General features: G+C 39.7%; 1 protein-coding gene across 1 annotated transcript in view; it reads left to right on the forward strand.

Annotated features, from left to right (window-relative positions):
* agbl1 (AGBL carboxypeptidase 1) overlaps nt 1-25,673 on the forward strand; it is a 219,332-nt gene that overhangs the window by 54,071 nt on the left and 139,588 nt on the right. The window contains 4 exon segments of the mRNA XM_084733981.1: nt 3,377-3,542; nt 3,996-4,063; nt 20,084-20,200; nt 22,806-22,989. Of these exon segments, the coding sequence (XP_084590107.1) occupies nt 3,377-3,542; nt 3,996-4,063; nt 20,084-20,200; nt 22,806-22,989 (535 nt within the window).

The raw sequence follows: 25,673 nt of genomic DNA on the forward strand, positions 1-25,673 counted from the left end.
GGTTGTTGGTTTGGCTGCATTCATCAGACACAGAACAGATACAGTAGAGATAGTGAAAGATAACAGAGACAGAAAAAGACAGAGACAGTGAAAGACAGAGACAGGACAGAAAAAGACAAAAAGGACAAAATGGCGCCATTGTACTGCTCATGGATGTAAAAGTAAGTTTTACAATGCAGCAATAGCAGTGAAAAATAAACAGCCCATTTTCATTCACTGCCATTGAAATGCAGAACAATCAGTACTGCTGTGCTGGCTAACAGCACTGAAAAGGGCAGACACACATCCCTTAATCTACAGATTTCTACAGCTGCACAAGAAAGATCTGATGTGAGCTTTGTTATACAGCAGAACAGCCAAAATGACTGTCAGAAATTCAAAATGAACCACAACCATTAAAAACACCTGGGCCTGAAAGTCTTCACCTAAAACTCACATCAGTCCACAGCAGACACCATTCATTTGATTCCTCAGCCAGAGTTCAACACAACTGATGAAACATTTCTTTACTTTACTTACAGTCAGGCTCAGGGTTCAGATTTAAAACGTTATAATCCACGTGTTATTATCCCCAAGTCTGTACTCTTCCTCATCATCATCCTGTTTCTTCATTTTGCAGTGCATGCAATATATATATATGTATGTATATACATATATATATATATATATATATAGCTCCACAAGTCACGCATCTCATCAAATTAAAAATATCATTGTCATCATGAACCAACAGAAGGCACAATAATTTCCTTTTGAAACACACTTTTTTTCAAACTTTTCATTTCTTTTATTTTTGGTTAACCACCTGGAATCAGCTCCCAATAAATCCTTTTGGCTGGCCGATGTCAAGCTGTATCTGCTCACTACTGCACTGGTTTTATCCATAACCAGCATGCCTAAAACATTAATGAATTATCAGTATGAACCAATAGTATAGTTTCTCAACAATACAGTATCTATATCAATTTATTAGAAATTTCAAATTCAAAATCACCAAATATGGAAATACACAGTTTTCACTGGACAGGAAATATTTGTAAAATTGTAATCTGAAATGTAACTAGTGACTAAGGCTGTCACATAAATATAGTGGAGTGAAAAGTACAGCATTTGTCTCTGAGATGTAGTTAAGTGAAAATAGAAACTACAGTAAATATACTCAGTTACAGTCCACAAGTATTGTTTCATTAAAAATATACTACTAGTAACTGTTGCCACACAAAGTAAAAATAGAAATACCACAACAGGAAAATTTCTAAATTTTTTTATTTACATTAATAATAAGACACTAGTAGATGGATAGAGTACTTTAATGACCCCCAAAGGGAAATTAAAGCGTTACATCCATACCATTGGCATTAAGTAGAATTTCCTGACAAAGTCAAAAAGCATTGACGCAATAAACAAATTTATGTAGTACTTTTATGCCTTTAAAACCTATTTTAAGGTTCTGAGTGGACACAAACGAGCTCAGGTATACGTCATCAACAAGTGCGAGCTATTCACCGTTGCTAGGCAACACCAAACGCTACTTGTCACTCCGAAAAGTAAAAGGACAAGGAGGAAAAACCAGACTCCCCTTCAGCAAAAACTAACCACAGCTCTATGTAACAACATGATAGGATTTACTGTTGCTGAGATAAACAACAGTTTATAGTTACGAAGCACTGATCCTGTCACTGTGTCTGCCTGGACTAGCGAACACCTTTAAACTAACGTTAGCATTGTATTTAGCTTAACGGTAGCTCGTAAACTCTGCCTAATCACAAGCCTGGTAGCCCGATCTGACTACTGACATTTTGGCAAGCAATACTCTTCCTGCTGAGATCGTGGTATGATTTTAATGTGGTGTTATACAGTTCAGGGAACTCAGAAACACAGAGAATGAGTTTTTCTTCCATTTTCTCTCCCTCCTGTTTGTATGTGTCGCTTCTGGCTACGTCACATTCAGCTGTTATCTCATTGGTTGCGCTTTGAAAGGTCAGCAGCAAATGAGGTCAAAGTTCAAATAATTGGAACTTTGGGCGCAGCGGTTAGCAGCAGATCCAAGTCGTGCGCTACTACGCCACTAGGTTGGGCGCCACCGCTCTCTCTATAGGAAAACAATGGGACAGCCAGCGCAAAGCGTTTTTACCGTTGATCATGTGTAGGGGCCTTAACACTAGAGGAAGGTTAATCAATAACAATGAGGTAGTTGAAAGAAACCAATAGAATTAAGAGCTAAATTATGTACAATAACTAAATAGACTATGTCAAATATGTATTTAAAAAAAAATATTAGTGTAAATCATATTTGATGGCAAACATTGCATGCAACACTCATCATAGGTATATTCAAATACACTTGATCAATATTTATTGTTATCCCCATATTTGAACTCCTTTCAAATAGAAATGGCTTGCTTTCCCAGCATTTAAATGAAAGATGATACAATTATGATAATGAGAGAGAACATGCACAGTGATCATTGATATAAGTATCACAATTATATTTACATAATGAATTGATGTGAAATTGATGTACCTCATTTGACATGCATCCATTAATGCTTCTGGTGCACAGCAAACAATGATTTGAAATGCCAGCATCACAGAACCAGTAGTATTTTGGGGTTAAGGATTGCTATTTATAGTTATCTATTTAATTATCATTATTTATTTCTTTAATAAAATAATGTCCTCTGAGGGGAAAAAAAAACTTCTTTTTTCAGTCAGTAGAATGAGCAATGGTGAGCAACATTCATTGTTTCTGTGTTAGGCAGCCCGGATGTTTTTAACAGCAATTTACAACAGTTTGAGAAGGTTTTACACTCTGCCAGACAGTAAACTGAACACCAACATACACAAGGAGTTGAAGATTTGTCTGTCACTGAGACTCCAGTCTGCAGTTTAGTTCATATAGTAGTCACCATGGAAACACAGCTGTGCAAATGTGCAACTGTGTGTGTGTCAGGGTCAGGTTGGGAACTATATTAACAGTTCTGGGCTGGTGCATATTTTATTTGGAAATAATTGTAGATAAAGGGTTGCTTTTGGAATTAGAGCTTTGCAGATGCAGATAGGTGTGGGTTTGCAAAACTACTCATTTAGGACTATGTAACAACAGGCGGCTTTTAAGTAAGTTTGGCTACAGTGTCAAAAAGAAATGTGCTTATTGTTACTGATCAAATGAGAGAAATATGCTGCTTTAACAATGGACAATGGAATGTAACTCAATACAAACTCATGCCATGAGAATTTAAAAAAACACTGCCAGTTTTGAATGCATTGTGTTCAGATCTCTCGCAGGCCTCCATAAGAGCATGTTCATTATTAACTGATGTCATTTTCATTCACTTCATTTACTTACATGCAATTTGTACATGTTTTTCTGCAGACATGTTTAATGAATAAAGGTCTGGAGTCTCTGGTGGAGCCTTCTGTGCAGCTGATGAGGATGTGCCTTCCTAAGACTCGTCTACCACTGACATCTGATCAGTCTGCGTACTCCTTCCCCCTGCCTGGAAGACTGCATGCTGTCTCTTATAAAGATGTGGCATCAGGTACTGTAGAAGTATTCATTTCATACTGTGACTTAACAGTGGTAGCATCATGTGTGGTTGTCCATTTTGTTGTCAAATATATTTAGATATAGTGTAGTCCATGTGCCCAGTGAATATCTCACATCACTTTGACTGGCAGAAAAAAAAAAAAAAAAGGTGAAACTATATTTTCACGGGAGCCTTTGTTGCCCTGATTTAGTTCAATTTCTTTGTCTTAACAAAATGCCTTTTAATTGAGGATTATTTTCTAATTTCACATTAAAACAAAAGATATTGTGCATTTTTTCATAGCGTGTGTGTGCTTGCTATTATATGAATGTTTGGATATTGCTGATTCCTTCCTAATCGGAGGAGCAATGAATCCCTTGCAAACTTTGACACTTTACTGAAACTCAAAAGTGAATTTATGTGCAGAACACAGACATTGACTGATCTATTTTCTGTTGTGTCCAGATGAGAGCAGTGAGGAGAGTGATGATGAGAAGGCTGAAGATAATCAAGAGGCAGACAGCAGAGACTATGTAAGTGTGTGTGGCTCAAGTGGTTTTATGTTTATGAGTTTGCATGTGTACTCTATGGTCTTCAGGACCATGTCTAACATGAGGACAGGTAGTTAGGAGAGGAGAAACAAATTAAGATGGTGTGCCTGCCACAACCCCATCACCAGACCAGACCAGTCAACAAGGCTCTAAATTGTGATGTGGTTTGCACAATAAGTTTGATGCCACTTCCTGTCTCCACTAGGTGACACTGCAGTACAACCACTAATTATATGTTATGTTCCATTATATTAAGTGTAACACTGAAAATTTCATGTAAGTCATGATGACCGTCACAAAAGGCTTGCTTCCTGTAGCCATTAGGTGGCAGAATGCGTATAACTCCTGACTGGAATGTAAATATAATCATAAAGTGACTCTTATCAAACATGTGAAGGGGCTGGTTGGATCATTTATACTCAAATGAAAGAAACTCCTTTTTCCATGGTGAAACATCAAAATTTGACACCATGCCATGTCCTGGATGATACATGTGCCTACTGATTTTTGTACATGTTGATGAAACAAATTGTTAGGGGTGCAATAGAGACATTTTGCAACACTGACTAAATATTGTCCTGTAGATGTGTTCCAGCTGGGCTTCTTATCAAACATGTTATGTTTAGGGCACATTCGACCATGACATGCAAATTTACAATGACCTGTTTCATGGAGGCTGCTCACCCCCCAGAAACCGCCTGAGGAGGCACCCTTGAGCTACTTGATTGGCTACTTGATTGACCACTTCCAACATAATGGCCAGGCTCAGTTCTTCACTCCAAAATCTTTCAGACCTCCTTCACAGCATCTGACACAAGTTAGGTGCTAGTTTTCATGCCAATGAAACAGGCAGTGTTAGAGACACATATGCATATAATTTTGATTACAGTTGTATTCCAACTGTTATGTGAAGGCTTTAAATCTGTGGAATTTTTCCACTTCCCCTCCATTTAATTAATTTTTTTCATGATCCAAGAAGTTACAAATTTGAGTCAATTTGTTAAAAATACATTTACAAGGTTTAGAGTTAACTATTTACAATTTTATGTTCACAGCAGCATCTTTAAAAACAGTTAAACTTGCTGTATCTGCCTCACACACTTACCTCCGTCTACCTAAGTTACTACAGCATTCAAGGGAAAGTAGGAGAAACGAGAAATCAGTAGAGGTAGAAAAAAGGACATTTGGTCTCACTAGTTTCAACAGGATATTAATGTATAAACCTGCAACAGGTGATGTGGACATTGTGGACTACAGGAAATGGTGGAAAATGTCATTTTATATTTGCTCGAGACAAATATGAGGCTCAAGCCAGAGCCCCAAAAACAGTTGGGAAAGCTACAGAATTAAAAGAGGTTGTCCTCCATTTGTCACCTCTAACAGTAACACTCACAAACTCACATACATACAAGTAATTCTTGAACTTACCTGAGATTCCATAAAAAGCCTCTTTCATGGAGCAGCTGTCTCTGTGGCCGAGGAAGGAACACACTATTGTGTTCTTCTTCTTCTTCTTCTTTTCATTTTATGGTGGGTGGCAACCAGTGTTTAGGTGCATTACCGACACCTACTATATTGGAGTGTGGACCAGAGGTAGAAGGAGGAAAGAAAGAAAAAAAAACTAGATTCTTTTAATCAGATTCGTTTCTTTCACAAAACGGATTAACCCCCCTAAGCCAAAGGCAAATATATTTTTTAAGCTTAGCTCTCCTATTCCGTTTCACAGCTTCCCTCTTCAGTGTTTCTCCTCTCTGGAATACTTTTGGCAGTGAAGAATTACATGTTCTACTGATTCATGTTTCTGACAATATTCACACAGTCCTGAAGGATGTTTGTTAATTAAATAAAGTGTTTTATTGAGTTTTGTATGTCCAACCCTTAGCCTTATTATAACATTCTCCTCTCTAGTGCTTCTTTTCACTGTCCTCAATGTACCCACTTCTTGTTGTATGGAATAAAGATGCCTTCCTGTTTTTCCAGTATCACACTGTTGTGGATCCAACAGTGAACATATATAGTGACCAAGTCAAACCGAATAACACACAAGGGGAAAACAAGATGGATTCTAGCTAAATCTAATACAAGGCAAAAACTAACTAAAGCCTGACCCCCCCTCTGACTTGGCAGCACATGGTTTGGTCTGATGAGCTGACTTTCAGATTTAAGAGTCCCCACCCCTCAGACACACCTTTTGCTCAACTAGGAAGTGAACCACCCCCAACAACTACAGTAAGTCAAAGACAAAGAAACACATGATTAATATAAGAAAAAAGAGCTGGTGTAACCCCACAGTGTGAGAATATGTTCACTCCATTTAAACAGAGTGAGGATACAAACAAATTAACAAGATTCACATCAAACAAACTGTGGCATGTGAATTGTTTGGGAGTGTTGACTGCAGATGAAATTAACCTGGGCAGGTGAGTGTGAACGGCTGTTAGCATGTATGTCTGTTAGTATATCTGGCTATGGTTATCAAACATAACATTTAGCTCTCTTTTTAAAAGACATCACTCATACAAAGCAGCAAAATATTCTCTGCATCTCCAACCGTGCACAGACATGTGGTAAAACTACTGGTGATACAGTGTTTAAAGGGACAATCATCCCCAAATCCATTTTTTCTCCTCATCTGTTTATCCATCTAGACAGTTTTGGTGAGTTGCAGAGTTTTGAAAATGTCTGTCTTCTCTCGAAAATAATGGAACCAAATGACATTCGAATAACATTTGACTTGTGGTAAAAAAAAATAAGTTCAACAGCAATGTCTCTTTCTCCAGTTTCATGTAGGAACTGTTTTCTTGCTGCAGTCATATCTACAGGTTTTGCATTCCATGTTACAAATTACATGTTAAAACTGTAGTCAGTAACTGGGGCGGCCCAGTAGCTCAGTTGGTAAAGCGTCTGCCCCATGTGTGGAGGCGGTTGGTCCTCTGCAGTGGCCACTGGTTCAACTCCTGCCCTTTGCTGTGTGTCATCTTCCCTCTCTTCACCCAATCAATAAAGTAAAAAAAGCTCAAAAACATAACTTAAAAAACAAAAAACAAAAAAAACTTTAGTCAGTAACCTAATCCAAGTATCACAATATTGAATATCTGTCTAGGGGTGTGTATCTTACTGACTGAGACAGATTTGATTCTTATCTCGATACATATTCAACAATACGATATATCTTATAATTTTTGAATAGCCATCAATTCGATACGATTCAGCTCTGTCACGATATGATACAATACGATACAATACAATATGATATGGTATGATGCAATACAAGACAATGCAATGTGTGAATCTTTTGATTCAATTAATACTACATTCGTAGAGTGCTATTAGTTGCAAAAAGAAATACTGATAACTTTACTAAATATACTAAAAGGAGAGACAGAGAGGAGACTTTACAGTGGTGAGATTCTAATGAGACTCATGTAAATGAGATCCTGTAGCCTAAATGAGAATCTATGAACTTTAAAACTGTTTAAAATATTAATATTTCTACAGTGATCCTCCGTATTACCTACTCTTACTGTGACATGACGTCTCTGTGGGTCTCTCATCTTTCTTATAAAACCCAAAACTTATTCTACGCTTGTGCAATATGAACATTTGGTGGTGCAATGTGGTACAATATCACTCCTGTCACTGTTCTCAGTGCAGTTTGTTTTGAGAAAATGAAGAGGAGAGACAGGGGAGGGAGGAGCAAGGGCTTGTTTTGTGTGAGTGCAGCAGCAGGCGTCCAGTAGTAGCGGTGCAGGCAGAGGCATCAATTGGTTTCTGATTCATGTTCTTTTACTGATACAGGCCGTCTGAAGCCATGCACTTGTATCTTACGCATTAAAGTCTGATGCATTGGATGCATGAGTGAATCCTTACACCCCTATTACTTTCCATTACTTTTTGATTGCCTCAGTATAAAATATGGTGAAATTGTTTAGCCTGTTTAAAGTGTGACAAAAGTCCTACCATATTTTCAGAACTGGACTGTTATCAGCCATGTGAAGTTTCAGGGAGATTCGACCATGTGCACTGTAGTTAATATAACTTCCTGTGTTTTGGCAAAACATGGAGGTTCGCCATGCCATCATAGCAAAGCCTTTTGACAATATGTCACAATCTTCACAATATAGCATTGCCAAGGTCTTAAGGCCTTTCTTACCTGATTTGAGTTGGATATGGTCAGCCTGCTAGGAAGAGCAAGTCAAAGCCCAAAACATGTAAAGACATCAAAATTCAATGTATTGCCATGGCCACACCCTTAAACAATAGTTAAATCTTTTAATAACTTTCGATCACAAACTAGTCTAGATGGCACACACTGATTTTGAGGTCATTATGGTGAATTCTGTGCTCAGGCCCTAATAAACAATGCAAATGAATGGATTTTGGCTAAGGTTTGTATATCTGCTGAAAAACAGTAACTTGTATCACCACTCGCAACATAAGTTTTGCATTCCAAATTTTGTTTTCTGAGTCAACAAATACCATCACAGTTTACTCACAGCAGAATTTTCCTAGACTGTGAAAAGCTAATGTGAGCTACTTTGCAGTTACGACTCGGGCTGAAGACGGTTGAAATAGCAACCAGAGGTCTCCTAAATAAGCTTTGTAGCTGCAGAATAATATTGCTTTCCAGCGCACCCTCCTGGAAGCTGTGGATAGACAATCACGTTTTCTTCTGATCATGAACCAACATAAAGTTAGATCATAGCTGCTAATTAGCTACACTAGTTCTGCAGCTGCATAAGCATATTACATAAACATGGACTTTTATTTCTTTTCTGTGGCAGCAAACATAACACACAGCCTTTCAGTAACTATTATATTACAACCTGAACTGATCTACACAGCTCTCTTCTTTACTCGACCTAAAACAGAATCTATAGCAGCATCCATGGCAATCACCAACGTTGCTATTACTCCTCCTAGGTTGCAGAAAACAGCTTGACAACCCTTAACAACAGCTTGACAATGGCCGTAATCCTGCCCCTTGGCACTGATTGGCTAATCATGAGTACTTGGCACTAATTGGTCAGTTCTCTTTTGTTTTGAAAAACCCCTCTTACATGTCACAATGCCATAGCAAAGGAAGGAGCCAAACACCAAACACAAAAGGAATACTCTTGCGGTGAATTAAGTGGTTTACAGTTTTTGAAAATACACTCTAAACAAGGACTGTTATGTTTTCTTAACACTGTGATATCTGTACATCGGCCATCAATAATGAATATTGTAGAACAAGATTCCACTTTCCCATTTCCCATTTTCAATAAGAACTCCACTGGACGGTTCTAATGCAGGATTTGGATTTCCTGTAGTTTCAATCTCTGGGATGTGCTCAACAAACCAGATTTTGGTAGAGGGTGGCAGATCTGCAAAAAAGTCTGTTTGCTCTGTTTAGGAGCAGCAGTTCACCCAGCGGACATTCATTAGATGGATTGATGGGAGTGTAGTTTGCAGTCCCTGCTGCTTCGTGATGTTTAACGACTGCTCTGCCTCGTTTCCCCTGATGGCATTTCCTGCAAAGACTTGCTGCTTCTTCAACTAAAAGCTGAGTAAAACTTTACCAGATCAATGAAAAATGGAGAAAAAGTTTGAGCAGTAAATTGTCCAATGTTTAGTTTCTCCCTCGTGAATGTGAATCAAGCAGAGAAAAAATGGAACAGATAAACAGAAAAAGTACCACAGAGCTCAGTACCAAGACTGCCATCCATGGCCCCATTTTACAACAATACACAACAATACATCCCTTTTAACCGAAAAGAAATGTCCATTACTCTACTAGATACACAGAGACTCGTGGACTCTGCAGACTTAACAGGCCAGTTTTTGGCATGAATGAAACCAAACGGCAAATGAAAAAAATAATAAGAGGAAAATAATTTCAATAAACAACTGAATTAAGTTAAAGGTACAGTGTGTAATATTTATGGGGATTTATTGACAGAAAGTGAATATATTATACATAAGTGTTATTTATTATTATCAATAAACTTAAACTCATAATCTTTATGTTTGTGTCACCTTAGAAATACCCATTTATAGTTACATAGGGAGCGGATCGCCTTTTACAGAGGCCACCATCTTGCACCGCCATGTTTTCTGCAACTGCACAGAGCGGACGTGTTACGTAAACTCGGCAGCATTAATACAGATGACGCAGAGGAGGACAGACAACAGTGTTTACTGGCAAACTATCTTGTTTTCTGAAGGCTGACAACCACAGTTTTAACCAGTGGATGATCATAGTTATTATTTACCACAAGGAAAAGAAGCAGACTGTGAACTCTCATCCTCAAAGAAGAGAAAACATGAAGAAACCAAACAGCAGCGTGACAGGAGACGGCAGAAAACAAGGACTAACATCAGTGTGGTGTTTTTCACAGTAACACCAAAGTTTCCTCTTTTCTGCTGGACAGGTAATTCATCTTACACACGTAATTTCACTTTATTATGAGATAGGGTTAGGTTACGATACAACATGGCCAAGGGCATAACGCTAATGACTGACACAAGTAATGTATTCGTGCTGTGTTTCTGTCGATAATATGTATTTGTTACCATGAGCGTAACTTTGCGTGTTGTTTCAAAAGTATGATCAGGAGCTGAAATATCTGGTGGCGTTATCATGATTGGATCACGGCTGCTCGATGCTATTATCTAAAAAGGTGTAGAGCTAATGTGGCTGTAGCTGACTGCTGGTTGATGAGTTATAGCTATAATTTAGTGTGGTTATGTATGTCCAGGTGAGCCATTCCTCTCTGCACCGTTGGATGTAACAGGATGTGTTACAGGTGTGTGTGTGTCATGTAGCTCATATTTTCTTTATGTTTCTGCAGCTATGACAAACATCCTGTAACATCACCTCCTATGAAGGGAAAACCTTTTCATGTCTCAGCTGGTTAATAGGTTTTTCACTAATAGTTTATGTTAATGTTATATTTCCATATGTGTCATGTATAGAAAATGCTGTGGTTATGTTTTATCACTATATTACTTATTATTGTTTGCCTATACATTCATTATAATGATATAAGATATAAGTCATAAAGTGGCTGTATACATACTTACATCAGGGGTATTAAACCATTGTTGCACCATTGCTGGCTAAGAGTATGAGTAGTTTTCATCACAGCAAGATAAGAAAAAAAATGTTTTCATTAATTAGCTCCTCATATCTGGATGGTGGTTGTTAATCAACTGAATCATCAGGTGTGGTTTTTGTTTGGGATGAAAATCTGCATACTCTAACATCTTCATGGAATATAGTTAAATACTCCTGTATGACATCACTATGTATATTTTGTTTCTCTCCTAAAGGTAGCAAAGGTAGAAGGATAGTCCATTCTCCTCAACTAGCTGAAAGACACCGTAAACCATTTGGGATGAAGACAGAAATAAATAATCTGTGTAATGTAAAACAAATAAAACTTTTGGTTGATTCCCTGATGACATATACACAGGTTGGTGAGTACTTGTGGTCCTGTTTTGACACTCCAGAAGGCCTGGAAGGAAACTCAGACTCTGGGTATGAAACTTTTCTGATGTCCAGTGGGATCAGAGAACTTGTCCCTGATGCCTACAGGCTGTGTGTTGGTACTCCCTGTTGTCAACCCCAGGCCCCCTCAGCATTTTCCTACAGTTACCACAAGTACACCATTATACCCTGGTACTCCAGTAAAAGGTGGGGCACCATGCCTGAGCTGATGCATCATCAGGGCATCAAACAGTCCTGGCTGCCTCCTCAGGAGCTGTGTGGTGAGCTGCTTGTGCTCCTCCAGGGTCATCTCTTCAACAAGTCTCTGAAGAAATAATACGCAGGAAAAATACATTGAAGGTTAATGAGATGTTTGATATTTTGTTGGTAATATACTAATATCACTGCAGTTTATGATGTACAGGCTGTTCAAAGTTGCTCAGAGTAACACGTGCTGCATGATGCTGCTCCTCTGCATTATTTATTATCATTCAGTAAAGTCCAAGGTAATGATGACTCGCGTTACTCTGAGATTACATGTTATTCTGAGATTACTCATCAAACGACACGCAACACTAACATCAACAGAGCTGTAAATATTGTATTGTATATTGTATGTACTTTGTATTGGATTAGGATTATTCATATCACTCAATCAGGAATATAACAAAGCAATTTTCTAAATACATACCTTCGTTCTTTCTCTCTGGTTGCTTTGGAAAGCTTCAAATCACTCCTCTTGATCCTCCAGCGAAGCTTCCACTCTGTTCGCCCACTCACACCTCTCCCTCATCTGGCCCTGATGCACCATAACCTCGGCCTCTCTGCACCCTCTTTCTCACCCTCTTCCTCTCTGTCATCTTCTTCCTCCTCTCCCTCTAACCCCTGACCCGTAACTGAGACTTTGACTCTGTAAAGGGGGAATAAATATGTGTCCGGTCGTAACTATCATACTATCACACTAAACAACTACAACACTTCGCCAGTGTTGACGTGTATCACCATGCAAAGCCGCTCACCAAAATATGACCACTTTGTGGAGCTAATTATAGTTATATTCACGATATTACATGAAACCTGTGATCTATAGAGACTAACAATGAAACACATTGTCGAAAATTATCTGTAAACAGACCATCACTGGAAAGAGTAGTCGTGGCGAGTGATATAACATTTTTTTTCACATGACGGTCTCTGTACACTTGAAAAGGAAGCGGTGACCTAAGGGGAAATCTTCTTGGTTGCAATCTATATTTTGACCAATAGATGTCACTGAAAATTACACACTTCTCCTTTAAGGAGACCAGGGGGGTATACTACGAAGCAAGCTCATCACAGCCAGGCTTTCTTTGCATGATCTGGATCGACAAAGCCTAAAACCTCAATCAGAGATAACGGATATCACAATGGTGGTTATCAACTCACTTTGTTAATCCAGGCTTTCGTCTTCAGACTCACGTAAAAGGGGCGTTTGTTGCGTCATTTGACTCTTCTTCCGCATGAAATGAAGCGATCGCGAGCCACTTAAGTCAAAATCATCAAGTTGTTATAATTATGAGCTGTGGAAAACATACAAATACATTATGGCAAAAAGCAACATTGTTGCTGCAAATAAAGCAGGAGAAGAAGAATGCTGTTAGAAAATTACTGATGGACTAAACGCGGTCTTAATGCTGCGGTTTATTCTAACATGAAAACTGCACATTAAACAATAAAACTCCATACAGCAGATTTAAACATGAGGAAGTCTGTCTGACACTGTCCTATGATGACAGAGGCATGGAGATCACTGAAGTTTTTGACCAAACCAATGTAAAATGAGTGTAACTGATTTAAGATTGTCTATGACAGGGGTCCCCAAATGGCGGACCGCGGTCCGAGTCCGGACCCACACGCCGTCCTATACGGACCCGGACCTATAACCAATAAATTATTAATAGATTTGAAATTTTGACGGTACGCTTCTATTTTAACTGGCGCAACTTTTCTCGTCTTTCTGCCGCTGGTTTATCTGATCAGGAAACACACAGACCAACTGCAGAGAAGCTGCGTGTGGAGGAGACTGTTGTTAATGACAAAGTTTATTACAACAGAAACTAACGTGATGGTTAATGACATCGACACCAACCAGATGCACTTATAAAATTAAACAACTGTATAAAGAGGCCTAAACGTAAAACAGGAGAGTCTGTGTTTCTCTGTGAGAAACTTTCAGACCTTCTCACAGCAGAGTGAACAGGTGAGGGAGGAGAGGAGGGCAGACTGATCACTAATCAATCACTGATACCGTCGTCCTCTCGGACTGATTAAAAAATAAAAATGACAAAACCTTTGTGTCCACACAAATAAAGTGTTTGTGTGAAACTCTGCAGAGTGTTACATCGTGCTGTTTACAGACAGTCTGCTGTCTGTAGTCTGACAGAGAGACAGAGAGGGTCGTGTCTAGAAGGGAACCCTAGACCCGCGAAAGATCGCGAGAGTTTGATTATTTTAGTAGAAATAACGAACACAAATCTCGCAAGAGTTGTGCAAATAGAGTTTTGAAGAGTTACCTTCTAGACACGACCGAAAAAGATGCGCAGCTCCAAAAATAGAAAATCATGTCGTGGTGTCGATGTTTTTAATGTGGCAGGCCACCGTAAATAAAACACTATTCACTGATCCACAGAGAGTCACTGAAACACTGATCACTGACCTGCTGTGATGGAAAAATATACTCACAGTCTTTACTTAGGTATTTTTACATTGTGATATTAGTGTTTTTACTTAATTACAATTTAAAAATTGTGCATGTTATTGTTTCCTTTTCTGAAAAATCAACATTTTTATTGCTGTTGTTGTACTTTAATGGTTTTCTTGTTGTTATTTTTTGATGATTAAATACAGACCTGCAAACTCATAAGAGGAGAAAAAGGTGTCATGTTGGTAAACTAGTCCCCTGTCCCCTGTCCTCTGGGGGTCTGGGAGCGTCTGTCCTGCTCCAGAAGAAACATGTTGTGATTTTAACATGTTAACAAAACATTCTGGTGACTGTTTCAGTTAAAAGAGTTAGTTCACTCTTCTGTTTGTGGTTTCTGCAGACATTACAACCTTTACTTTTACCTTTGTACTTGGAAAAAAAAAGTAAAAAGTAAAGTGAAAACAGTAAAAGTAAATCTACATTAAAAGTAAAGTTACTTTGCTGAGTATTTTTACTTTAGCAATTTATAGTTGTTCATTTAATAGACCTGTCTTATCTTCTCTTTTGTATATTACCATTGTTCTTAAATAAAGCAAAAGTAATGTAATAGAAAAAAATGCAGAAGACACAATATTTCTTATCTGATTACTCGATTAATCGGCAGAATAATCGATAGATTTTACTTAAATTTTACTGGTTTGACCCACTCCAGAAAGTAAGACATTATGATGTTCCGGACCTTTGCTTTAGGAAATTTTCTCTAACTGGACCTCTTTGAATTTTAATTGAATACCCCTGGTCTATGATAAACAGTGGTGGACAAAGTACTCAACCCCAGTATTTGAGTCAAAGTATGGATACTCCTGGTCAAATATTACTGTTGTGCAGGGAAGGAGCTACATAAGATCATTGGCAATAATTCATAATTAATAATATTAATCATGGATTATAAAAAAAAGGATTAATTAATTAATAATTAATTAATTATTACATAAGCATAATATTCTAATTAGCTTATAACGGGGCACCACTGGGAAAACCCGGACCAATGATCGGGCGTACGTTCAGTCTCAAGAGCTCGAGCACTGACTTTGTCAACCAGCTTTTATCACAATATATACGAAAAACCAGGACAACTTCTCTTTATAGCATAACAGGATTTATTCACACTGATGACATTAATTTACAATCAACATCAACATTGCTGTATAAACCCTATTAACTATAACATGTTACAAACAAGCATCAAGAAGGGTGTGTATGTGTATGTGTGTGTGTGTGTGTGTGTGTGTGTGAGAGTGTGTGTGTGTGTGTGTGTGTGTGTGTGTGTGTGTGAGAGTGTGTGTGTGTGTGTGTGTGTGTGAGCAAGTGAGTGGTTTAGTGAGTGAACGAGGTGTGTGAGAGAGAGAGAGAGATGTGTGTGAGAGAGGGGGGGGTGAGCCCGAGTGGGGGTAAGACGTGGCAAGATGGCGGCGGTGACGCTGCAGGCTACGCCACGCGAGGGCCACTGACCACGCCCGTAATGGCGGCTCGCCAAGAAAGCACATGACTCACCACAAAGGAGGAGAGCAGGTAGCGGGAGATTCAAGTAGCTTGGCTCCAAGCATAGGTTAGTAAGAAGAAAGAGAAAGAAAAGCACTCAAGGGTGTCGTCACGCAGGCGGTATTGAGGTGCAGTAACCCGTCTGTGTTACGCAGAGACGCGCTCGGCTCAGCTGGTGAGCGGCGTGAGTCTGGACATTGAACCAACACAGCCGAAGTACTGACCAATCCCGGGTGCGAGGCGACACAGTAGCAGTCCGATGAGGTCGGATCACTATGTATCACAAGCAGACACAAATGAGCGGAAGAAGAAGAGACACAGTAACACAGACAATGTCCTTACAACATTAAAAATTGCAGCATAAAACCGGACGTGGCGGTCCGTATTAAAAAGCCCTTACAGCTGGTATAAAAGAAAACACACACTATCTTATATCTGCCCAGAGCTAAAGCCTCTTACTTTGCAGAAAGTGGAGTGATGTGTCGTCGCTCCTCGTGCATCCTGGTTGCGGCAGAGGTAACGGGGTTAGCGGCTTCCAGCGGCTAACGGGTCCTCGGCGAGGGTTAAGTCTCTGGCGAGGCGAGTCGATTCCGGCTCGTAGTGGGGAATCACTCGGAAAGAAGGGGTACTTATGCTTCTTCTTGAAGCAGGCAGTCCTGGTTATCTGCCAGGCTTCACATCCGCGGGCATCCGGTCAAGAGGGTCAATCCGTGGTCTCGTACCGGGCGGCTCTGTGATCCTCGGCGAGGGGCAAGTCTCTGGCAAGGCGAGTCAATTCCGGCTCGTAGCGGGGAATCACTCGGAAAGAAGGGGTACTTATCCTTCTTCTTGAAGCGGGCAGTCCTTGTTATCTGCCAGGCTTCGCATCCGCGGGCATCCGGTCGAGAGGGTCACTCCGTGGTCTCGTACCGGGCGGCTCTGCGTTCCTCGGTGCACAGGGTGGAGGAGAGGAGAGGAAATCAGCTCGACTAGCGAGGGAAATCCGTAGGCCTAACGCGTCTAATGCTGCACTGTAGTAACTCTTTCTAAAGCGTCGCCACGTAGGGCGAGTTTCTAACTTTAGGAGCAGTTACTGGTCACTTCCATTGACTATGGGAGTCACAGTCGGAAGCGCTGCCTTCGGGTGCGCTTCCGACCCACCCACTGGGAGCTGTGGGTTCCCTGGGGACCCCTGCTGGTCAGCAGGGGTTCTGCTGGGGTTTGACTCTGCTGAGTCATCCAAAAAGAGGGGGTTGACTCTGTTCTTTGTTCTCTTGGGAGCCAACATGTGGTCTCAGGCTTTTATGGTTACATGCAGGCCCCAAAGTTAACAAAGAAAGTGTGGACCTCTATTGGTAATCCTTGTACGGCACAACATTACTCAACTACAAGTGAAAGTTGCTCAGTCAAAATTTTACTTGAGTTTAAGTACTAGAGTACTTGGTTTTAAAAATACTTAAGTATTCAGAAGTACACGTTTATAAAATACTTAAGTATTCAAAAGTACATATTACAAAGTACATTTTCTAATATCAATACATGCTGTATTGTTTTCATGATGCATTTACAGAAGCTTGTAACTCTCTGAAACCATCTAATGATGCACTGACCTGCTTGTAGAACAACTCTGCTACACAAAGCCTATAGAAACACCTATAAACACTTCAGCATAGAAATACAATCAAAACCAAAAAGGACAGCTGTTGTCATTTTCTGATGTAACTGTATTAAAATCACATTATAAAAGCAGATTGAAGCCAACTGGAGTTCTCCAAGTCTGTTAAATAACTGAGATTTCTTTCTGTCTTCAGAGGCAGTATGTACATGCATTATGTGGTATTTTTCACCCCAATAAAAACATTCCAACTTTAAAAGCTACCTGGAATAATGAATAATTATAATAACATCTTGAGATTTAATTTTGTCTTTGTCCTGCTGTCACCATTACTGCTTTTTGTTTGAATGAAAGAGGGAGAGCTTGCTTGTTCTTGTTACAGAGCACCTGGACGTATTTCTGCTTTTACATCAGTCCCATTTGAGAGGAGCTACTGTGATTGTTTTCTTGTGTTTTGTGAGGAACACAGCATGTGACCAATTGCATTTTAGAAAAGAAAAAACAGCAACAGCTGACTTCAACGATGCGCTCAGTCAAAAAGTAACAACAACCTTCCTAGAAATGTAGTGGAGTCAAAAGTACAATATTTGTTTTTGAAATGTAGTGGAGTGAAAGTACTAAGTTTCCACAAAAACAAATACTCAAGTAAAGTACAGATACTCAAAAAATGTACTTAAGTACAGTACTCAAGTAAATGTACTTTGTTACTGTCCACCACTGGTGATAAATGATGATGAATTTTCTAATCAGTGATCTGAGCTGCAATATCACCAAGACAAAACAGATAACAGTAAAAAGTATTCAAAGTATCTGTAGTTGCTTCATCATTATTTTACTGTGTGGATTATATACCATGTCAATTTAAAGTGTTAATATGATCTGGAGCAAACGGGGAAAATGACTCTGCATCACCAAATGGAGGTTATCATCATGACAGCGCGATGCAGACAGTTTGTGCTGCTGTTACATTTTTACATTATATGGATTCGTTCGGTGATATTACGAACATACAGCTCAGCAATTTTTCATTGTTAACCTCCTCCCTCAGTTTAAAAGCTATATCGTTCATAAACAACCTTGTTAGGACAATAATTAGTTAAAGAACAGCGCTTTTTACAGACGATTTAATCATAAACTCTGAACATAACCTTCTCCCGACCAGGTTATGAGTTTAGTATAAGTTACCGTGATGATCTAGCCAGGTTAAAAGAGAGCCACCTTCGTGACACTGAAAATCCTGGCTTTAGACTCAACAAAGCTCGCTAACCCATTAATCTCGCTTCATAGTACACCCCTCAGGTGCAAAGGGGGAGGATGCAGAGAAAGCTGAAAAACAAGATGGGATGGAAGAGGCTAATGAAAGGGAAAATAGAGTATAGGCAGTCCCATAGATAGAGGGAGGAGCTGGGGGGCAGGGGATGAAAGGAGAGGTATGTCATTTGAAATATTCAAGAGAACAGAAGACAATTTCACATGAGAAAACAGTCTGAGGAGGGAGTGACAGGCAGTGCAAGATGGCAGAAGTGGAGCCGAATGTGAAGAACAAAGAGGGATGGATGAAAAGAACAATGGAAGATATGATCTCCCTCCCAGATCTTGTCCTTATACTGCTTCTCTCCCTGGAAGAGAACTACAAGTAACTGCACCACAATGTTTTCTGAAATCTTTGAAATTGAGAAGCGGCTGAATTTTATCCACACTTTAAATGTGTTCAGATTCTGAATGTTGAGTTTCTTTAGCTCCATCAAACTTCTCTTTTAACTTTTTAATCTGTTATTATTTTGGCTTTATTGCTAAAACACGTATTACCTATGACAGATTTACACTGTTAGGCATTAAAAATGAAGTGTGGGAGTCAGCAGTATCATGGATGAAATGGGCCAAGAAACAGGAAATCAGAGACTGCTGTGCCACATCCTACAGAGACACCCAACATCCTGGATCAAGATGTTGCACTTCAGGCAGAGGAGTTCCAAGCTGGCAGTTTTCCTACCTACCAGAGGCTTTGTGCACAAATGCAAAGTTGATGGTTGATCTTCAAGTGACAATGTTGACCACATTATTATTGCCATCTTGCTGCTGCTGTATATGTGTAAATGTAAATGGCTGTAGATATTGTTGTATTTAATTTGTTTTATATTTCATTCTGTTCCATTCTGAACTTAATTATTTTTGTTGTATTTTGTGTGTAGCATGACAGATCTACAACCCTGTGTTTCACAAAGATAAATAAATGACCTTGATTCCTTCATTAACTCTTGAGTCATATATAATCCAAATACCACTAGGCCCTGTGATAATAGTGAAATTTGCCTCATGCTCACACTAGTAATTCAGAGGTCTGCTCCCTCTTAAGTCAATCAGTTTTCTGCCATCTGCTCTGATGCCATATTTGAATGTAACAATACTTGACTGGTTGTAATGTGGTAATATGGGCCGATGTTTAAATACAGAGGTCTATTGTAAGACAAGATAAGATACTTTAAGGTATGTTAAGATGAGATAGAACTGAAAGTATTATCAGTGATACAAGTAATAAAAAGTTATATTTCATCAGATAATTAACTTAATATTGCACATGAAATTAAAAGCTTCTATTAAATGTAATAGATCAATAATATCACCCATGATAATGAAAAGTAATATTGCACATGATGTTGAAAATGTAATAATCAGATTCAGAGTCACTGTGTGTATGTGTGTTTTTCTGTCAAGGATGACGACTTGGAGACTGACCTTAACAAACTTCGTCGTCGTCCTGACCCAGACAGACCCAAAGAGTTGCTGCCACAGTATGAGCGTCTCTGCCCTGAGCTGTCACATGATTTCCAGGTACACTTAAATGCACATGGGAGTAGTAAGTTTAAGTCACTTTCTTGCATGCAGGTGCATGCACATTATATCATGCGGTTGTGTACATCATATGGTCTAGAAAAAATTCGGGGGAGGGTGAAATAGGTTTGTGTGTTAATTAAGAAAATGAGCTCACTTTATTTTTATTTTGAACTTTATTTTGTTTAATTTTGTTTTGTCTTATTTACAATGTATGAATAGGGTAAATAACTTTAAAATTTTATTTTGAAGGGTGAATCTCATGTTGAGATCAGTGCATGGCTCCATTAATGCATTTAAGGATCAGCACTCTCTCAAACAAGTTACACAGCCTCTGATTGGCTGACAGACACGGGGGGTACAACAGATATTTTGGGGGGGGCATTGAAAAGTTATAAGAAAACATGAAAGCTGCTACTGACCTCTCGCTTTTACAAAGTATTTTTCATGTTTTTATTGGCTCTTTAACCCAATAGGAAAGGTGTATATGACCTTTTCATTTTGGACTGTTAACATTAAAATTATGATGGACATGTTTCCTTGTTTATGTGAATTACAACAGCATCATCATCTGCAACATCTGCCTGTTATGCAAAACTGGTAAGCTCAATAACAGTATCCTAAGGGCAATTAAGGGACAAATATTGTGCAAGAACAACACTATTTACAACCCTGTCAATTTCCACTTTTTAGAATGTTTACTGCCAATTATCACACATAAAATAAATATATATATATATGCTGCAATTATTCTCTGAAGAGCTTCATCAACCGCTCTATTATCATTAAAGGACAGCTTTTTGAATCTTATGTCAAGAATGTTTTTTCTGACAGAACAGTGTTATATTCCATTCTTTGGAACTTTCTGTCCATGGATACACAGAGAGCATCCACCAACTCTTTCACTTTCCCTGTGGTTACTCTGGTCTGGTGCTCAGCTGTCACTCTCTGGAGACCCTTGCGCAGGATTAACATTTTAGAGGCTGTAACATAGCTGAAAAAGAATAAACAATGCAAAATTATGCTTTGTTTTATTTAGCAGTATATATTATTATTTCTGGTCATGTCTGATCTGCTTTTCATACTAATAATGCAACAACAACAACAACAAAAAATAAAAATGATAATAATTAAATAATTGTAGCCAGTTCCTCCTCAATTGTGTTCTGTCTTGCTGGGGTCATAGCCTTTTGCAAAAACTGGCTCATAGAGCTCTGGGTTGTAGGTCTAGGTGGGTTGTGGTGGTGTACTTGATGATGCTGTAGACATTGCAGCAGCAGCAACAGTTGCAGTAGACACGCTGACACCTTCATTAATAGCAGGTACCCTTGCTTGTCTTTTTTCTTCCAACTGCACCAATGAATGAATGTGTCCAAATTTTACTGCGTTTCCTGCTGTCATTCATTTTCTCACCTTTCCAGTGTGTTGTCTCTTTCTGTAGCGCATGTTCTGTCTCTCTCTCTCTCTCTCTCTCTCTCTCGTCTCCCTCCTGTTCATTTGCTCACTGCTGTATGTGTCTGTAATCCCTCCCCTCCCCCTTCTTTTCAGTGTGGACACAAAAGGCGCCAACCACACATCTTGACCAATCACATGCAGCTTTAACAGAAAAAAGAGGAGAAAAAAAAACAAATCGGCTTCCAATCAGGACCCAGCTCCTGTTGTTCACCTCAAGAGTCGGCTCTAAGAGCCGGTTCGTTCGCAACCGACACATCACTAGTACACAGCAGGGTGTTCAACACACAACCGTTTCTGTTTGAATTAATGTTTTGCTATGTTTTTCTTTGACTGAACGTGGCCCACCACACACTTCTAGTTGTACATCATGGTTTAGACAGAGTCTGTTTATGACTTTTCACATTATCATTTGAAGAAAATGTTGCATATAATGCCTTTAAATTAGTCTGAGTTACCATAAGTTTTGTTCCCTCATCTGCCTCCTACCACTTTTGTCACTATGGTCAGGCTTCTTAACTTAATTTTGTAATTTTGCTGTTAATTCTGTTAATTAGTGTTATATTAATGCTTTTACTGTCTGAAGTTCACCTGGTCCCAGTGTGTTTCTTGCCCAGCTGCTGCTGAGAAACACTGCTACAATGTTCCCACAGGCAGTTTTTTTTTTTTTTTTAATCTTCCTCTGATTGTTGCTGAATGATGATATAAGGCTGATCAGATTCAGGATCTTTAATCTCTTTGACCAAAAGAAGCTCTTTTTGAGCTCTTTTGAGCTTCTGTTGCAATGTTCTTCAATCAAAAGACATTATCCTTACTGACGTAACTTTTTTGTCTCCATAATATTTCGCTAAATTACCCTCTCAGTCCTTTGCACAAGGGTCCTTTGATTCCTTAAAACCTACAAAGAGATATAAATAACTCATCCAACAAGTACATAATGACATTTAGCATGGGTTATTGTGTGCGGAGTTGATGTCAGTAGGGATAAACACTGGTTTACATGCTGCTTCTTCAGACATGATACACATCTGTTCAGATTGATCATGTTTCTTCCAAGTCCACTGAATGAAGCATGAATCATTAAACAGGTTTTTTGGCATATGTTGAAGATATGTTGGCAAATTACATGTCAACCAACATCTGTGTCTCACAGGAGCTGGATTTGAGTTCAGAGCCAGAGGAAACTTCAACAGCATCATCATCTTCATCAGATGAGGAAGCTGTGCTGCTCAACAATTTCCCTGCTCGCTCCACCAGGAGGGACAGAAGGACAAGTAGTGTCAGCAGTGATTTGTCCCACTCAGAAACAGAAACTTCCAGAGAGGGGCATGCACCAGGTCAGAGCCAGCTCAAAAATATTTATAATGCTTCAGTGACTAACATGCATCAGCATCTTCATAATGGCATCACCATGGAACCACCTAAAGCAAACATACTTCTCTAAAGCAAAGGTTCAACCTCAGTTCCAAAAAAGTTGAGACATTTTGTAAAATGTAAATAAAAACAGAATGCAATTGTTCTCAAAAAACCCTAAACCTATATTCAATTGAATACAGTACAAAGGTCAAATATTAAATAATAATGTGTTAAATTACTTTATTATTTTCCATACTCAAACTCATTCTGAATTTGATACTTGCAATATCCAATACATCACCTTTTCTTTTAACAACACTTATTAAGAGTTTGGGAACTGAGGACATAACCACCTGAGGGGTCAAAGGTCACAGGCATTCAATATTGGTTTTTGGTCTTGCCCCTTCCATGCTGAGATTCCTGTGGAATTAAGGACATTATGGCTTGTAGGTGGTGAAATCCCTAAATTCCTGCAATTTTGTGTGGAGAGACCCGTTAAATTATTGGACTGTTTGCCCATGCATTTTTCCAAAGTGATGAACTCACCCCATCCATGCTTGTGAACAACCTTTAGAACTGGCCCTTTCATACCCAATCATCATGATACTGTCACTGTCATTTGTCACCAATTCACCTGTTTAACCTGTTGAATGTTCCAAACATTTACAAAAATCAATGAAGTGTATCATTTGGACATGAAATAGCTTGTAATGTATTCAACTGAAAACAAATAGAAAAGTTATTGAAAATCATTGCATGCTGGTTTTCTTTGTTTAAATGACATCCCACCTTCATTGGAATTGGGGTTATAGACTAGATACCTCTTTCCATTAATATATCTTTTAAAAGAGAAATCTGTAATAAGTATGACATGTCGTGAGAGATTCAGGAAATGTTAAAATGCTCCTCTGACAACAGCGCCACTGCTGTAGTGTCCTCCTTTGAGACTTCTATTTCGGTCCATAATTTGTGTTATTGTTGCCTTTTTCATGTAAGAGTTCAAATCATGCCAGCTGTTTGCAGTGTTGTGCGGGGAAGGAGCTACATAAGATCATTGGCAATAATTCATAATTAATAATATTAATTATGGATTATTAAGAAAAATGATTAATTAATTTATAATTAATTAATTATTACATAAGCATAATATTATAATTAGCTTATAACGGGGCACCACCGGGAAAACCCGGACCAATGATCGGGCGTACGTTCAGTCTCAAGAGCTCGGGCACTGACTTTGTCAACCAGCTTTTATCACAATATACACGAAAAACCGGGACAACTTCTCTTTATAGCATAACAGGATTTATTCACACTGATGACATTAATTTACAATCAACATCAACATTGCTGTATAAACCCTATTAACTATAACATGTTACACAAACAAGCATCAAGAAGGGTGTGTGTGTGTATGTGTATGTGTGTGTGTGTGTGTGTGTGAGCAAGTGAGTGTGAGGGAACGAGGTGTGTGTGAGAGAGAGAGAGATAGTGAGTGGTTTAGCGAGTGTGTGTGTGTGTGTGTGTGCAGGTGAGTGTGAGGGAACGAGGTGTGTGTGTGTATGTATGTGTATGTATGTGTGTGTGTGTGTGAGAAAAAGGAGGGGGGTGGTGAGCCCCAGCAGGGGTAAGACTTGGCAAGATGGCGGCGGCGACGCTGCAGGCTACGCCCTTCGAGGGCCACTGACCACGTCACGTAATGGCGGCTCGCCAAGAGAGCACGTGACTCACCACAAAGGAGGAGAGCAGGTAGCGGGAGATTCAAGTAGCTCAACTCCAAGTGTAGGTTAGTAGGGAAGAGGGAGAGAAAGGAAAGCACTCAAGGGTGTCGTCACGCAGGCGGTATTGAGGTGCAGTAACCCGTCTGTGTTACGCAGAGACGCGCTCGGCTCAGCTGGTGAGCGGCGTGAATCTGGACATTGAACCAACACAGCCGAAGTACTGACCAATCCCGAGTGCGAGGCGACACGATAGTGGTCCGATAAGGTCGGATCACTATGTATCACGAGCAGACACAATTGAGCGGAAGGAGAATAACAAACACAGCAACACAGGCAATATGTTACGACATTAAAATTGCAGCATAAAACCGGACGTGGCGGACCGTATTAACAAGCCCTTACAAATGGTATAAAGAAAACACACACTATCTTATATCTGCCCAGAGCTAAAGCCTCTTACTGTTGCAGAAAGTGGAGTGATGTGTCGTCGTTCCTCGTGCGTCCTGGTTGCGGCAGAGGTAACGGGGTTAGCGGCTCCCAGCGGCTAACGGGTCCTCGGAGAGGGGGCAAGTCTCTGGCGAGGCGAGTCAATTCCGGCTCGTAGCGGGGAATCACTCGGAAAGAAGGGGTCCGTGTCCTTTTTCTTGAAGCGGGCAGTCCTTGTTATCTGCCAGGCTTCGCATCCGCGGGCATCCGGGCGAGAGGGTCAATCCGTGGTCTCGCACCGGGCGGTTCTGTGTTCCTCGGCGCACAGAGTGGAGGAGAGGAGAGGAAATCAGCTCAACCAGCGAGGGAAATCCGTAGGCCTAACGCGTCTAATAATGCACAGTCACTTGGTCTAAAGCGTTCGCCACGTGGGACGAGTTGCTAAGCTTTAGGAACTGTTGCGGTTACTTCCATTGACTATGCGGATCACAGTTGGATGCACTGCCTTCGGGTGCGCT

The sequence above is a fragment of the Lutjanus erythropterus genome, chromosome 13 (assembly GCF_056507025.1).
Source record: "Lutjanus erythropterus isolate fLutEry1 chromosome 13, fLutEry1.hap2, whole genome shotgun sequence".
Classification (NCBI taxonomy): domain Eukaryota; kingdom Metazoa; phylum Chordata; class Actinopteri; order Lutjaniformes; family Lutjanidae; genus Lutjanus; species Lutjanus erythropterus.